The 17240-nt window shown below is 51.9% G+C and overlaps 1 protein-coding gene across 18 annotated transcripts in view; it reads right to left on the bottom strand.

Annotated features, from left to right (window-relative positions):
- TNS1 (tensin 1) overlaps positions 1 to 17240 on the bottom strand; it is a 217054-nt gene that overhangs the window by 58669 nt on the left and 141145 nt on the right. For all 18 annotated transcript variants that reach the window (XM_084778308.1, XM_084778309.1, XM_084778311.1 and 15 more), the window contains 6 exons: positions 16582 to 16694; positions 16164 to 16224; positions 15989 to 16064; positions 15323 to 15452; positions 12786 to 12851; positions 11395 to 11511 (listed from right to left, as the gene is read on the bottom strand). In XM_084778308.1, coding sequence (XP_084634434.1) covers positions 11395 to 11511; positions 12786 to 12851; positions 15323 to 15452; positions 15989 to 16064; positions 16164 to 16224; positions 16582 to 16694 — 563 coding nt within the window. The remainder of the gene's footprint in view (positions 1 to 11394; positions 11512 to 12785; positions 12852 to 15322; positions 15453 to 15988; positions 16065 to 16163; positions 16225 to 16581; positions 16695 to 17240) is intronic.

The raw sequence follows: 17240 nt of genomic DNA, 5'->3' as shown, positions 1-17240 counted from the left end.
CCCTTCACCCCACTGCTCCCAGCACAAACACGCTTCAGAAACGTCCTTACCTGGAAAGGTGGAGAAGGCAGAGAAGGATGGATGAGTTTATGGAGCAAAGGAGAATGAATCAACGCCTATAGTCACTCACCAGGTGTCTGTGCTACACCCTGTGTCTCTCGCTGGCCTCCATACCTGCCTGCCTAATGCAGCAGCTGAGGGGCTAGCTCAAGACGATCCTGTCCACATACTCTTTCTGCTCTCCAAGACAGTGGAGCAGCAGAAAGGAGACAAGGAGGCAGGCAAACATGGCTCAGAGGCACCAACAGTAAGCAATGAAGACAGACGAGACCACATGACATCTCAGAACCGCTCACTCATACACCAGCAACTGGGTGTATTGGGGTCCCTGGGAACTGCATGCATTCCAAGGAGGGTGATGGGTTCGATGGGACCACATGGCACCACCTCTGAGCAGCTCACAGTCACCTAGGGATCTGCCTTCATGAGTGAGTCAATTTTCACCCAAAATGGCACAGGCTCCCAGCACTACAGATGCACTGGGGGGCAGAGGGGCCATGTGCCTTTAGAATGAAGCTCCCACTGCTAGGGTTGGAAGCACACAGGGTTTGTCACACTAGAGGGGGCTCTGTGGAGTGGTCCATGGAGTTCTCTACAAAATGATGTTTGCAGAGTCATCCAGGGGTTCAGTGTACAACAGGGCATTGAGTTGAGGGAGTCTGCGGAGTTTTTACATGAGTGAGTGTGGGCTGGTAGTACACACAGATGGTTGTTTTTTCTTTTAAGCCAGGCAGTTCCCTTCTGTGATGAGTGAAATGACCTCCCCTGACTCGCAAGCCCTCCTCCCCACAGGGAACCTTCCCTGGGATGGGAGATAGCCCGCCTGGTCCAGCCCTGGTCCTTCCCGCCTTGGCATCCTACAGGGAGCACCTGTGGGGACCCAGTGGTTCCCAACCTTTGTTCAGTCAGAGGGGGTTAGGAGGGAGGAAGGGAGAGGGAAGATCTGAGGAAAGCTTTTGCTTTCATATCGAAGTCTGACCTCACTGGCCTGGGGGTTGGGGGTGGGGGGGGCGGCCAACACAACTAACATCAAAGAATGCTTGATGCTGACTTTTTTTTCCCCCCAAGCAATCAAAGCAACATACAGTAAAAGCCTCAGACAAGTGTTGGTGACAGCTGTCAAGACAAGAAATGGGGCTGTGAGGAGTCAGGGCCTCACCTTCAGCCAGCTTTGCCTCTGCTCACCAGACAAGAAGAATCCAGCCAGAGGCAGCAGGGCTGGAGGGCATCTGCCCTCGGAAACCTGTGTCCCTGTGGGAGAGGCTTTGGATGCCAATAGTTTCAAGAAAAGAGGGGGAGAAGGAACAGGGAGTCGGGTAGAAGTCACTACGTCCTCTTTACAAAGAAAGTGAGTCTTGATGGGGAACTCTGTAAGTCGCCCTGTTTCTTCAGAGAAACTAGCCACCATCACTCATGTCATCCACATGGGCACATGGGTCGAAAACTTCATCCCAAGTTCAAGAAAAGCCATCCTGAAGCTTGGCAATAGTGGTGTATCCCTTTAATCCCAGAACTCAGGAGGCAGAAGCAGGCAGACGGCTGCATTCAAAACCAGCTTGGTCTAAAGAGCAAGTTCTAAGACAGTCAGAGCCACACAGAGAACCCCTATCTCAAAGCAAAACAAAAACAACACCAACAACAAAAACAGAAACAAAAATGAGCCATCCTTCTTACCTTGCAACTACAATAGAGTCCTCCCAGTTATCAGACCTCCATCCCCTACCTACAGCTAAATTCCACGCCCACCTCTGCCTTCCTCTCTCTAACCATCCACCGATACAATAGAGGAGCCTCGCTCAGCCACGTGTTATCAGAGAGCAATAGCAGCAGACGGGGAATCACAGGCAACGGTACCAAAGGGTGACTGTGGCTGGCCTTGGTCTGTTTCTCCGAGCAGTGGGAGACTCCTGGAGGCCTGCCCAGCTTAGGAAGATGTTCAGCCAGGCACTGTTCAGCTGGGACACCTGTTTCTCCTCTCCTGTTGGTCCTGCCACTGCCATTGACTAAAGGCTCACTCATCTGAGGCTATTTTCTGCCCTGGGGCTAGGACATAACCAGCGACTTACAGGAAGTCTGTAAATATGCACCAGCCGAGAGTGGTCCCAAAGGGCCAGGCAGAGCAATAAAGAGGCCGATTTGTTTTCATCTGAGAAATGCTGAAACTTAATCTCTAAGCAAGCTGACCCTGCAGTGGCAGCAGCTCCCCCCCCACCCCCACTACAGCAGAATTAGCCACCAACCCTCCTCCCCTTCTAGCAGACTCCCAAGCTACCCCTCTGGGGCTGGTAATGGGAGGGGACAAGCTGTGACTCCAGCTTGCCCAGGCTGGCCTCTCCCGCCCTGCCCCTGGTCTGCAAGGATCTCCAGGATGCAGGCAAGCACAGCAGTCCTTTGACAGGGCAGGCTTGCTGTTTGAACTCAGGTCCTGGAGTTTTCAACATCAAAGCTGCATGGGAAGGAAGGGAGGGTTCCTCCAGACTTTTAGTCATGTGAAGAGACCAGAAGTGCCTGGATGATGAACAGTGGGGACCAGAACTCAGGCTCCGCCCCTCATCTGGCTGTGCAAACACTGGTAGGGAACCTCAATCTCTCTGTGATTGTTGCTTCATCTATGAAACAGAGGCAAAACAACCTGGCTCACAGGAAAGTGAGCAAAGGCAGTCTTGGCTGTCCTACAGTATCTCACCCGGGAGAAGCACACAGAGAGGTGGGAGCAGATTGCCTTCTGGCAGCAAGTGGCAATTAGCACAGGCCCTGAGGAGGCCAACCCATCAGTGCCTGACACCCTGAAAGATGTGTCCTATGAGTTGCACAAATAAAAACAGAATATCCCAAGATGATCCATAATAGCATTTTCTAGAAACAGAAAAGGCAGATTGGAAATAACCTAAAAGACCTGTTACATAAATACAGGTTTTAAAGAAAATACTAACGAATAAAATATGGCACATACGTATGGTGGGATATTATGCAGCTTAAAAAAAAAAAAAGAGGCGCTTCTTCATGTGCTATTTGGAAAGATCTTCTTCATCTACCATTTTCTGGGCAAAAGTCATTATAATCCTCACAATGGCTACTACACCCAAGTGACCTGGCCTTCACTACATGGGGCCTTTCTCCTATCACAGCACACTCTTATCCATTTCCACACTGCACCCCGCCCCCCCCCAATGATTCCCAAGCATCCTGGCTCTTGCCCCAGGATCTCTGCATTTGCTCTCCCCACTACCTGGAATGTTCTTTCCCAGTTATATACCTGGGCAGCTCAATCCTCTTCAAGTCTTTGCTGTCTCCTCAGAGAGACCCAGGTTGGTAATCCCTGGTTTTGAAATTTTCAATCGCCATGCTGGCTGCCTATCCCAATCGGCCTTTCAAGAGCAAAGTCCAAGTTTCTCTTGTCTCATAACATACTCAGATACGTTCTTATCCTGTGCCTTTAATTTTGTATGTGTGCACGTATTCATGTGTTCATCTATGTGTGCAGGCGTGGGGAGGTCAGAGGACAATCTGGGATGTTGGACCATAGGCTCTGTCCACTTTTTTTTTTTTTTGGTCTAGTGTTGGTGTTGATAACTTGTTTGTTTTGTTTTGTTTTGTTTTTTAGACTCATCAAGTAGGCTGAGCTGGCTAGCAAGCAAGCCTCAGGGATCCTCCTATCTCTGCCTCGACATGCTAGGACAACAAACACATGCCACCATCATGGCGGACATGTTCATGGGTCCTGGGAACCAAATGCATATCCTCAAGGGTTACCCAATTGAGCCACTGCCTCAACGCCTTTTTTTTTTTTTTTTTTAACCATCTGCCTTCTTCCACCAAAATAGAAACCCTGGAGTCTTGTTTTCTTCACACAGCCCTGTCCTCAGCATCTGGGAAACCAAGGGGCTGACATTTCATAGGCATTCGACAAATACTTAGGAAGTAAAGGGGCAAGATGACTGAGGAACCCAGGGGCCATGGCGATCTGTGCCCACCCCTCCCCCACTCAGCCCAATGGGCTCAAGGACTTGACTGGAGCAGTCCAAATCCCCACGCTCCTACCCTCCAGGCCCGGCCTGCCTAGGGACCACCCCTCCTGAGACTGGGTCCTTCCCTCCGCAGGACACTGGTGGCACTTCTGTATTCTTGGTAGAGCCAGCCTGTTGCTGACGCCCAAAAGCTTCACAGGGCTTTGGGAGGTCTGGCAGTGAGGGGTGTGGAAAGGAAAGGGACTTAGAAGAGATAAATCACCCATGGGCATCCTGGGGAGCGGAGGGAGGGATGGCATCCAGGGAAAGGACTGATCTTCTGCCAGGCCTAGATCCCTTGAAACAATTTGCCTAAAACAGACCCCAAACTGTCAGTGGGACAGAAAGCAGGACTGCCCCTGGCCCCCACTCCCCCCCCCCAACCCCCCTTCCACTCCCCCCACCTCAGGGTGGAGTTCCGAGGCAGGAAGGGCAGGGCTTTGCGGCATGAAAAGCCCCAGGGAGGACCCCAGCACAGAGAAGCTCCTTCATGAAGCTGCTGAGATGGGGAGAAGTGCCCAGAGCAGGACAGGAGGGTCAGCTGCGGAAGTGCTCACCAGCAAGGCAGGAGAGCACTCCACATCATGCCTCAGTGCAGCCCCAAGTGAACATTCAGGATAGAGAGAGAAGAAGGGCACCCTCCCCACTGAGCGGCTGGATTCAAAGGCAGACTGAAGCCCCTCCTGCAGGTCAAGGCCACTAGAGCTGGGTAGTAACAGCTGCCACTGCCCAGGGAAATCTGAGGCCCCAGAGCCATAGGACTGTAGGTGCTGTTTGCTTGTTAGATGGAGTCTACCAGTCAAGAGGCCAGGGCAGGCTCCACTGCAGCATGATCCGTCTCTTAGTCTCCTAGAAATGGGGTCTCTGAAAAACTGAAAACAAAGGGGGGAAAGCCCCCTCCTTTCCCCATACCTTCAACAGCAGGGAGGCAATGAGAACCAGGCCCAGGCATGGCTGAGGGACTCCAGCAAACAGGGACACACCCTCAGCAGCACAGGCCTCTGGCCCCGCCCCCTTGTCCTAGAACCCTTACCTCTCACACATCTATGGAGCATCCACCAAACACCCAGCCGTCAGGATAGCCAGGCTGTTGTGATTGCTTTTAACTTCTATTTCTAAAAAGGTTTTCTTCCTGCTTCAGCTGCCACGCCTTGGCCTTGAGTGCTTTTCCTAGCCTTAGCTTTATAGACTTTGACCAGTGTCTCTGCCTTTTAAATCTGAGAAACGATTCCATCCATTGCCAGGCCCCAGGCACAAGCTGTCCCTTTAAAGCCAGCTGCTTTGAGTCAGAGGTTAGCACCTGGTCAGGACCCTTCCCCACTTGGTTGTATGTCAGAGTGGCTAGGAAACTTATGTGACACCCCTGTCCCTATCTCAGAGCATCACAGGCATGGCTTTCCAACCCTTAGGACTAACTTGGTACCCACCACTTATAGTAAGAGATTGATTAAGAATTGGGAGAAAAGAGGCAGGGAAAGGAGGGAGGGATGGCAGGATCGAAGGAGGAGAAGGCAGAAGGAAAGATGGAGCAGGGGAGGATGGTGGGTCAGAAAAGCATGCCATCAATGGGAACTTAAATTCCATTTCTTGGGTACAACTGGAGACGGTACCCTGGGCTGGGGCTGGCTAACTTCCATTGATTCATCTCTGGGTATGGAGTAGAGGAAGGGGAGCGGGATCTGAGGGGACAGAGTAAATGTTCCTTGTCCCCAAGCTCCATCTGGGCACTGGGCTGCTGGCAGCAAGCTTGGCACCACTCAGAGTATGGCTCCAGTCTTCCACCTCCACCCGATGGGAGAGATTGGGAGACCAAAGACTCATTCAGCAGGGGAAGGGATCAGTTTCCCACGTGCTCCGGACACAGACTGCTGCCCAAGCCTGCCAGCAGCAGTGCAGGGCAGGCCAGCTGAGGGACCAAGGGCATTGGGACAGCCCCAGCCCACAGAGAGCTATGCTAGGCAGGTGGCTGGCAGATGCTGGGTCGTGGGGATTGTGCCTTCTAACCACAAGGTCACACTAACCTTGTATTTGAATCCACTGATTGGTCCAGCATATTAGAGAAGACTCCTCCTTTGAGGAGGATGGAGGAGGAATCCAGCATCCTCCCAGCAGCCATTTCATGCATATGCATGTCAACGTCACTACAGATATCCCACACTGAGACCCAACCCTCATGCCTTAGTGTCTCTCTGGCCAACGGGGCATGGGAAGACATGGTCAGTTCTCCCTGCTATGGTTGATCAGAAATTTTACAAGGTGGCTCACTCAGACCTTCCTACTCAATCTAGGTCCATCCCACAGACATATCAAGGACAGAGGCATCCATCAACAGCTTTGAACTCACTTCTCCTACCTACCTTGAGGTCATAGCCCAGAAAAGCTGGCCTCCCCAGTATCCAGTAAAGATTTCCTACCACAATCCAGCTTGAGAGTCCAGTCTGGTGATGCAGCACTTGGGAGGCCAAGGTAGGGTACCTCTGCCTCACACTAGCCTGGGTGTTAGAGTTTGAATCTCAAATGTCCCCGCATTCTCATGTCTTAAACGTCTTGGTTCCCAGCTTGTGGGGCTACTTTGAAGGCATTTAGCAACAGGACATGTCTAGGAAGCTGGCTGCTAGAGGTGGGGTTTTGGAAGTGATGCCACCCCTGGATCCAGCAGTCTCAGCCTCTGGCTCCATCACCATGGGTGGCTCCTCTCCCACTCCACACTCTTCTCCAGTCCTGATGCCTTGGACCAGCCATTTTCCAGCCACGCCTTCCCCATCATGATGGACGGATGAAACTATGAGCCAAAAAATCCTTCCTTCTATAAGCTCTTTCTATCAGGTTAGCCTGGGCAACACAATCAGTGTCAAGGTAACATAAGCCACCTATAGGGGCCTTCACTCAAAAACAAACACAAAACCAGCCAGCTTGAGGCTGAACCCCAGGCGCTCAACACACAATCTCGAAAACTCATTCCCTACGGCAGCCTGGGCATGCAGGTGGCAGAACCACCACTCAGACCCTCAGGCTCACCCCTTGCATTTTCTGGGGTCACGGGAAATCAGTCCCTCACAAGCATTTCCTGCATCTCAATGAGAAGTTTTAGGAAGCAAGATCTGCAGATGCCTTGATAGGGTGTCCAGGGCCCAATTCCCAGGGTGCACATCTCTCCCTCTGCCACACTGCGGTGATCCAAGAGACTCCTACTCCCCGGATACCCAACGCCTGTGCTCAACCCACACACCTCTCGGGGCTTAAGAGAAGAACACAGAAGACACAGAATCTCAGAGGCATAGCTTCCTCCGCTCTGTGCTGCTGCTCTAAGTTGGATGGGCAAAAGCTGCTGGTGGGGTCTACAAAGTGGGTTCTAGGACAGCCAGGGCTACACAGAGAACCCCTGTCTCCTGTGTCAAATGTTATGAGTAAGAGTGAGTGGGTCAGAGCCCAGATGTACATAGTTCCAGAGAGCAGAGGGACAGGCCTCTGAAGAGGGCAGGACTCATGCAAGCCCATCTTTGTCTGGTTTATTCCAGCACTGTCACCACAGACACAGGCCCTGCCAACAGAGCGAACACTGAACTTCCGGCATTGACCCTCCCTGATTCTGAATACCACCTCGAGGTGGAAAGTCCTGCTGCATTGCCTATTTTACAGACAGGGTCTCAGAGAGGCACAACGGCTTCGCCAAGGATCACAGCTCATGGACCGACCACCTGACTCTAGGCACCACACCGATGCTGGCTGACATAAGCACTCTGCCTTTTCTTTACCTCTGGGACTAAAGAGCTGAGAAGGCAGGACCATCTCAGCCTCTCCTAAACCCCCAAAGGAAACACTGGTTGTGCTCAAAATAAGAAATGCTGTCTCTTCCTACATCCTACTTCTACAGGGACTAAAACTAAAGACCCGCAGGAAGGGATTTCCATGGATGCCCAGGACCCAAGTCTCAGGCCTCCTAGACCAGGTTGGCCCAGATCTTCCTCTCTATCTCTCTGTGTCATCATTCCTCTGGGCCTCTCTCCTCACTTGCTGCCTATTTGCAGTATCTTTCCCTCTCTCCATTCTCCCCCATCTCTCTCTTAAAAGAAGAAGAAGAAGAAGAAGAAGAAGAAGAAGAAGAAGAAGAAGAAGAAGAAGAAGAAGAAGAAGAAGAAGAAGAAGAAGAAGAAAAAGAAGGAGAAGAAGAAGAAGAAGAAGAAGAAGAAGAAGAAGAAGAAGAAGAAGAAGAAGAAGGAGAAGAAGAAGAAGAAGAAGAAGTAGTAGTAGTAGTCAATCCTTGGACAAGCTGACCTCCATAGTCATCCAGACCAGGGACCCCTGGCTGTGGACAAGGGACTCTTTCCAGCTGAGACAGAAGAACTAAAGGGGATTAGAACTCTCCCCTAAGAAAATACATGGCTCTCCTCGGAGCCCAGAGTGCCTAGAAGCTTGGACATCAAACCAAACCACCTGCCCTGGTTCAGCTGGGTACCTCACAAGCAAAACCCAGAAGCAGTGAATATCAGCATCCTTGCCACCCCCAGTAGGCCTGGGACAAACATTCTTCTCCCTTCACCTTGGCTTCCACTCTGAGAATCTGCTCCCATCCTCCATTTACCCAGCACCATCCTCACTCTCAACAGCTTCATGGCCAAGGAGTCAGAGGACAGCAAGTGGAGGGCACTGGGACAGCTCGGTTTCCCAGCTCCTCGGCTCCTCAGAAGGAACAGAGGCCGGCCCCACCCTGCTACTGGAACTTGTTTCAGAGAGTGGTGTCTTGGAATGCTCTGGAAGAATTTGAACAGTGCTCTGTGCAGCATAGGCAAAAAAACAAAGCCTTGCCCGTAGCCAAGGGGTGCTGGGACCTGGGCATGGGGCTCAGGACTCGAGCCAAGGAGCTAATGGGACTCCTGGAGCCTAAAACTGTGGTGTCAGCCAAGGCCAAGCTGGCAGACTCCACAGCAACTCAGAAGGAGGTGGGGGCAGCTTTGAGAAGGAGGGCAGCAGGGGCCAGACAGCCCTCACCACAACCCAGGACCCCTCACCTCTCCCCTGTCAGGAGCCCAGAGTTGAGACATCCCCCTCTGGGCCACAGGCTGCAGAGTGCAACAGCTACATGAAGAAAGAGGTTGCTACAGCAAAAGGAAGCCACTAAGACAGGTCCTACTCCAGGATGCATATGGTCCGTAGATACAGACGAGACTAGGATACAGACACACAGAGGGAGATGCATGCGGACACAGGGCAATGAGACAGGGTCTACATGCTGAAGGGGCAGGCCTCAGGGACACCAGCCCTGGTCTCAGAGTCCAGTCCCAGAACCATGAGAACCCATTTCTGTCACTGAGGCCCACCTGTAGTGCCTTCTTATGGTTATTCAAGACAGCTAAGACAATAAGAGGCCCAGGAAGGGTCTGAGGTGTCAGGTATGTCTTTCTCCCTGGACAGACCCACTTCCAATATGGGCACCCATCTCTTTCCTCTCATCCTTCACCGTCTCCCGCTTCCAGCCTAAGCACAGATGAACCACATGTTCCCTCACAACTGAGGGGACAAGCAGTCCTGCTTCCTTCTTTTGACCATTAGCCACAAACATAGCCCTTTTCCTCTGGGAGCCAGGATAGAGGACATCCCTCAGGAGGGCCCCAGACAGAGACAGGACTGGACCACAGTACATGTTCAAGGTTAGCCCTGGGGGTCTCCAGGCCCAGCAGGGCTGTAGTCTAGGGGCAGGCAGCAAGGAGCACACAGACAGAGTGCAGGGCATCTATTTCCTGGCAACTGTCCCAGCCTAGGCTCAGTCAGGCCAGGCAAGGGAAGGGGCAGCAGAGCTCTGATATGCCCCTCTATGGGCAGAGGGCCAGCTTCTCTGCCTGCAAATAGGAGTCCCTCTGTCCTGATAAGGCCAGCTGACCTTTTAACTGGCTCAAGGTCCTGTGGGCCCCATCCCCTGCTAGGGAAGTAGATCAGGGGGGTGAGGACTGCAGAGGCAGCCAGGGCCCCTCCCTTGTCTGCCCTGCCGGTCCTCTGAACCCACCTGCTACCCCAGGCTTCCCTGTTCAGACCCTGGCCCTCTGCTCTCCTTCCTTCCCTCAGGCTGGCCCCACCTAGTCCTTCTGGTCCTGGTCCTTAATTATTCTACCTTTGATTCTCTTGGCACTCCAGAACGCATGAGACATTTTTTTACATTTATCAGCGCATCGAATCTGCACCAGGGAGAGAGGGTGAGGCATTAAAAAATCCCTTCAAATTGCCAAGTGTTCTTGTTAAAAATGCAAACTTCTCCGAAATGAGAAACAATGGGTCGGTCTGGCGGCGGCAGCCTCGGGAGACATTCCTTCCCTCCTCATTCCGCCCCACGCCCTGGCCACTCAGCCACTCAGAAGACAAGAACTGGGTGTGGGGGACAAGGACCATAGTGGGAGAAGAAGCTCTCCCCGCTGAGAGAGTACACAAGGGCAAGCCACCAAGCTTGGGGTGCTGCACGTAAACGCACTCTCATGGACCCCCGAATTCTAATCTAGCTTCCTCCCTCCAACCTCTCGGACATCTGCTGGTGTTCGTAGCACGGCTTCCACACTAGAGCCTGGGCAAGGCTGACAGGGGACAGCAGTCACAGGCCACGTTTTCCCTCCTCAGTGCCACTCCATCGCCAGAGCAAGTCCCAGCTGGCTTTGGTGGGGAGAAGTTGCCACTGGTGTCCTTGAGAGGGCACAGGCTAGGTCTGAGGGGGTAACTCGTGGTCTTGGCCTTTCAGAAGATTTCAGTTACGCCAATTTTGAAAACAGACGCAGGAGACCATCCAGCCTGCTCTAACAGTCTATCGTCCTGTAGCTGAATCAGAAAACAAACCTAGGGCCAAACCCAAGGGGGGCATCTCAAGGGTACCGGGTTTTGTGCCCTATCCAGCAAACTCATTTTCAGAGGCTCCGTCCCTCATCCCTCTTACGTATTCCAAGAGCCAAACAAACACATGGACTGCCACAGAGCTCTCTAGAGCCACCTGCAGCTGAGCATGGAATATGTTGGTGTTTACAGCCAAGTTAAGTAGGCATGGAAAATGTCCCTGCTCTGAGGCTTTCAGTTTTTCTCTCACATCTTGGAACTCCACATTGAGTCCTCAGACAGTTTTGCTGGATCCTCATGTGAGCTGTTAGACCCCAAATACCTCATCCACATATCCATGCCCTGGCCTCTGGACAGGAGCCTGGAGTTACTTGGAGGGCAGGTTCCAGAGAGACAAAACATGGACTGATGGCTGCACTTAAAGACACCTCCTCTATATGGAGACCCCAGAGAACCAAGGTCACACAGGCCAGGGCTGCCCAGTTCAGGGAGATCCTGGCCGCCATGGCTCACCTACCTTCCATGCCATCCTCACGATGTCCATTGAAGTTGTCGTAGGAATCCCAGCGGATGAGGGGGTCCGAGGTGTTATAGTCCACAGATACACTGGGCCCATTCTCCAGGTGTTCCATGCCTACAGGGAAGTGGCAGAGGGACAGAGGAAAAGAGATCAGCATCTAAGTGAAACAGAAAGACAGTGAGCTGCCCCATGGACCATCCCTGAGGAACTCGCTTTTCTTGAATGTCTAGGGGTGGGACAGTGACTTGGGTTGCCTGCAGATCCCGAGAGTCTTAGACCAGGTCATAGGGGGCACATCAGGATAGGGCATTGAAAAAGAACACACACACACACACACACACACACACACACACACACACACACACACGAGAAAGCAAGAACCCATCCACTGGGTGGCTGCTCCTTTCTCATCTACGGCCCTGAGGCAAGAGCAAGCTTCTGCTCTAGAGACTGGAGAAGGGATAGGGGACAGGCTTGTCTTGAACCACCCATAGGTGGGGGACAGCAGGGAAATCACAGCTGGGACATTGAGAGGACACAGACTGGAAAAGGTCATCCCAGGCCTGCCCCTTCCCCCAGTTAAGATGTTCCTTACTTCAGACAGACATCTGCAAGAACAGGCCAGTTCTCTTTTACATGCTCAGAGCCAGCACAGAAACTAGTCAGGCCATTCAGGGTAGCCTATTTTCCCGGCTTAGCAGCCCTTTCTTTAGTCTACCCAGAGTCCCTCTGCCTGTAACCTGACTTCATCTCCGCCCATCCTGTTCTCAAATAAGATGAAGAGTAACTGGTCTCCGTATTTAGAGTCTAGTGAAATAAAGGTTATTATTAAGCAAGCCTTCAGGTTGAGCACTCCGGTTCATAAATACCCACAATCCACCCAGCACCTCTGAATGTTCTCTGGTTGCTCCTTCAATCTATCAAGGCCCTCAGTTTCTGAATATAACAAGATGGTGACCTTAAGGGACCAGGACAGTTTATCAACTCAGCGCCTCACTGTCTGCATTTATTTTTATTATATATAGAAATTCAGGCACTGGGTCAGGTTTAGCTGCGAGTCCACGCTGATATCAAGATCTTTTACCTTGGCCTCTTCTAAATCACAGGAAACATCAAGTTTGTAGAGCTGACCAGTGGGTGGATGCTGAGAGCGAGGCCAGGCCAGGCGAGGATGCAGGGAAAGGATGCTGAGAGTGAGGCAGGGGCAGGTAAGGCAAGGGCAGGTGAGGATGCAGGGAAGGATGCTGAGAGCGAGACAGGAGGAGGTGAGGATGCAGGGAAGGATGCTGAGAGTGAGGCAGGGGCAGGTGAGGAGGCAGGGAAAGGATGCTGAGAGCGAGGCAGGATCAGGTGAGGATGCAGGGAAAGGACTGTAATTTGTCCTATACCTTGAATTTTCTCTGGCCCATAGGAAAAGACAAACTCCACTTTGCCATAGTCAGGAAATCGATCATCTGAAAGAGAAGAAAAGGAGAAAATGGTCCACAGATTCCCAAAGAGAAAGGTTTCTTTTAGAAAAGAATTTAGTCATATGTGCATACATGGTTAGTAATAAAATAGCACGTCTAACTTATCTTTTACATAGAGGAAGTCGTACATGCACAGTGGGGAAAAAAACACTTTTTTTTTTAAGCCAGGCTTTCATGTAGCCCAGGCTGGCCTCAAACTCACTATCTAGCTAAGGATGGACTTCAACCTGTTGCCCTCCTCCTGCCTCCACCCTGAGTGTTGAAATTATGGGGACCAAGCCTAGGGCTTCACAATTATGCTAGGCAAGCATGCTACAGACTGAGCTCCACCCCCAGCCCAGTTTCACACTGACACTTGAGGTCCTGCCCTCACTTGAGTTCTACTTCCTGAGGCAAACACAACCCTTCCAGATCCTGGCTTTTCCATCTGTATTCCATCTGTAAGGCTCTAGACCACAGTCACTATTTGCACTAGTATTCCTAGAACTCAATTCTAGGAGACACCCCCCGCCACCCCTTGCTTCATAAAGCCTCCATAAGATTAGGCTGTAGCCAAGCCTGTAGGGCACTGTCTTAATTAGTGATTGATAGGGGAGGAGCCAGCTTGTTGTGGGTGGGGCCATCCCTGAGCAGGTGACCCTGGGTTCTATATGAATGCAGGCTGAGCAAGCCATGGGAGCAAGTCGGTAAGCAGCACTCCTCCATGGCTTCTGCATCAGCTCCTGCCTCCAAGTTCCTGTCCTGCTTGAGTTCCCGTCTGGACTGTTTGATGATGAACTGTGATGGGGAAGCATAAGATAAATAAACTCCCCCAACCCAAGTTGCCTCCGACCCAAAGTTGGTCACTGTGTTTTATCACAGCAGTAGTAGGCTGACTAGGACAGAGCTTCTGTTTGTTGGCCTGATGATTCTCCATGGTTCTCCAGACTCACACCATGCAAGAAGAGGACTGAGATCTCCTTTCCTCTGTCTCCTCAACCCCCTCTTGATTTTTGTCAGCTTCACCTTCATCCCCTCAAGACTGAGTATAGTCTGTCCTGAAGCTCACAGCACCTCCCTTGGTGGTCCTCATGGCTTGGATACAAAGAGCTCTCACAGAACATCCTTCTTACTCCATGTGTCAGCGTACATAGGAGATCCATCCCTCCTCTCAGCTGGCCCCTCCACGCCTTCTGCCTGAGCCTAGGCTGGTCTGGGTCACCAACCACTGCTTATAGGAAAAGGTTCCCACAAAGGTCACATGTGTTCTGTGGGAAACCCTCATGCTACGTGTGTGTTTATTTCTATGCACGTCATTTCTATGCACGTCTAAGCACCTGTTTGTGTGCTTTTTAAGACGAGGTTTCTCTGTGTAGCCCTGGCTGTCCTGGATTCTCTTTGTAGACCAGGCTGGCCTTGAACTCACAGAGCTCTGGCTGCCTCTGCATCTCAAATGATGAGATTAAAGCTGTGTACCACCACACCTGGCCCAAGACTGTGGATTCTCAAAGGTAGGGTTTAACTACTTTCTCTTTGCATCTCCAGGATCTAGAATATGTCTGCCACGTTTTATCACATAAATGATGCTTGGTGGATGGGTGGGTAGGTGGACAGGTGAGTGAGTTTACTGATGAGTGAACAGTGAATGTATGTGTGGATGGATGGATGCATGCATGCATTAGCAAATGAGTGACTGGGCTGATGGATGGATTGGCAGACAGACCAACAGGTAGATAACAGAACAATTATGCGGGTGGGTAGACAAAAGAGATGATGTGTTAATAATAGGTAATTAAGGGAATAAATGTGCAAATGGATGCATGTGTGAATCCAGATATATGTTTGCATGTGTGCATGTACCTGTGTATGCATGCACACACATACACATTCCAGGCCTGAGGGTGATTTAGACAGAACCTTAAGTGAACAGAAGGGACCCCAGCCTACCCTGAGAGTGTCCCACGTTCCTTCCTCCTTTTTGCCAACATTCCTATTTCCAGGCACCCCTCCTGAGGGGGTGCTTGTTTCCTGCCTCAGCTGCCCCCCCATGACATTTTAGCGCTATCCTGAGCACTTAATCCTGAGCCCAGTATTGAGGCACCTGCAAAAGCTAGATAACCGACTCCCGCTGGTCACATGGGGCAAGGGGGTAGGACGAGAAGGGGACAAGCGGGAGCAAGCACTAGAGAAAGGTGGGAGGCACAAAACAGCCCAGAGGTCCTGGAGTTCAGGAATGGGCTCGAGAGGAATTGATCTTGATCTCTATACAACCTGAATTCCTAGACCGCCCCAACCTCAACCCTGTCCTGTCACGGCTCTCCTTCAGTTTCCTCACGCTGTCATCCCTGAGACTTGACAAACCATGTGACTCAGAGAAGATGCCCCCCCCGCATCCACCACATCATCTCACACTGGGCTTCTCCCCTGCTACAAGAGCCGCATCCTGTGCCCCTCCCCAACCCTGCCAGGGAGCCCACCTTTGAAGGCCTCGTCCAGGTCTTCCTTCCCAAAAACAACCCCCAAGTCATGGATGGCGCAGGTGTGGAACTGCACGCGGAAGATGACATCTCGAGCCGGGCTCCGGAACTTCTTGTGATAACACTTCAGCTGGGTGGGAAGAGGGGGGGAAAGAGGGGGATGGTCAAGTCTCAGGGGGCCTCCTGACTGGCTCCATTGGCTGAGTCTCAAGGCTCACCCCAAACCCAGGAGAGAGAGGTCACCAATACCAAAACATATCTTAGAGCTCTTTGGGAAATTTCCAGAACAGAAGAGGGAGGAACAGTCCTCCCAGGTGTGCCTGCAGACAGGTGGTCATGCAAAAAGGAAGTGTGGCCTTCAACTATGGCAAGCAGATCTGAGTGTAGGATTGAGTGTGTCTTGTCACCAGTTTAGAGCTAGAAGATCCACAGTTCACACTGAGTGGGCAGTTCTTGGAGATGTCCCAGAGCAAAAGATAAGGCTAGGTAAAGAATACTCACTCCAAGGGAGGAGGTTAGACCAAGACAGTGTCAGGCTGGGAGTGCTATGGCAACCCAGCTCTAAACCCAATGGCCTTCATGGGAGTAGTTGTGTGCCCCACGTCCCCAGGGTGGGGCGGGAGCAGGACAAGAGAAGGGATCCCTGAAGAGGAGGGTGGAGCTCACCAAGATGTCTCCCTTTAGGAGCAGCCCTGGTTCGATGGTGATACAGATGCTGGCCTGGCTGTCTCCAGGGATGTTGCTAAGGGAGAGAGGTGATGATGGAGAGCCCTGCTGAGGAAGCAGGCTCAGCTCTCCCTTCCTCCACCCCAACCCCTGTCCTCACTCAGAGACTACTTACTAGATGCCAGATGTGTACACAGGTTGCATGGCTTGGTAGATACGGAGAAACGGCCGGCACCCTGTTAGAGAGGGGAAGGGATGAGGTAAGAAGCAGAAATGGTTGAAGGAGGGCGGTGAGGGACATAAGAGGGGAAAGGAGGAGAAGAGGGAGAGAAAAAGATGGAAATAAGACCAGGAAGAAAGACTAACTTCATTTCTCAGAAATTTTAAGTTGACAAAAACATCACCTCCTCTGATGTCTTCTGCCACTAGGCATGACCAATGCTCCCGACATTGCAGAGGAGCAGTGTTGAGCCCACTGAGCTCTGGTGACAGCCCCACGCAAGCCTAGAGGACACTACAGCACGGAGTATGGCGTACCACCCAAGGCCACCAAGAAGGAAACAGAGGCTGGGGGGAAGGGATGGGGTAGGTACCTCCTTTCGACTCAAAGTTGGGGATGCCATGCATGATCACATGATGCAGAAACAAAGGCTTGTTGTTCATTTTGATGGAGCCGGAGAGTAGGCCGCTGAAGTAGTGTACGTACCTGCACAGGAATACAGTAGCATCAGGGAAGGGCCTGGGTAGTCCTCTATCCACCCACGCACCAACCCATCCACACATCCACCCACCCACTTGTCCATTCACACACACACACACACACACACACACACACACACACACACGCACACGCACGCGCATGCGCACGCGCACGCGCACGCACACACCTATCCATCCACGCATCCACCCATCCATGCGCACGTTTATCTATCCCTCTATCCATTCATTCTTTCTTCAAGAATGCCACCCTAGGCTGTCATCTGCCCCCACTCGGAAGACACACACACCCACCGAGGCCACATGGCCGCTGAGTTTTCTCAGCCAAGGGCAGGCTTCCAAACTTGCTGAGCCCCAGGAGGAAAAGAACAAGAGACCTGAAAATTGCAGAGCACGGAGCCCACTTGGCGTTCTCTAGCACCCCCTGGTGGTGAACATGAGCATCTCTTGCCAGCCTCATTCCCACAGTCAAAAAGCCTGACTGGGCCAAATTCAGCTTATGACTACTCTCACTGCAAGCTTACACTTTTGGACC

This window comes from Acomys minous (assembly GCF_964271855.1).
Source record: "Acomys minous genome assembly, chromosome: 4".
Lineage (NCBI taxonomy): Eukaryota > Metazoa > Chordata > Mammalia > Rodentia > Muridae > Acomys > Acomys minous.
The sequence above is the reverse complement of the archived record's forward strand: the minus strand, read 5'-3'. Positions and strand labels throughout refer to the sequence as shown.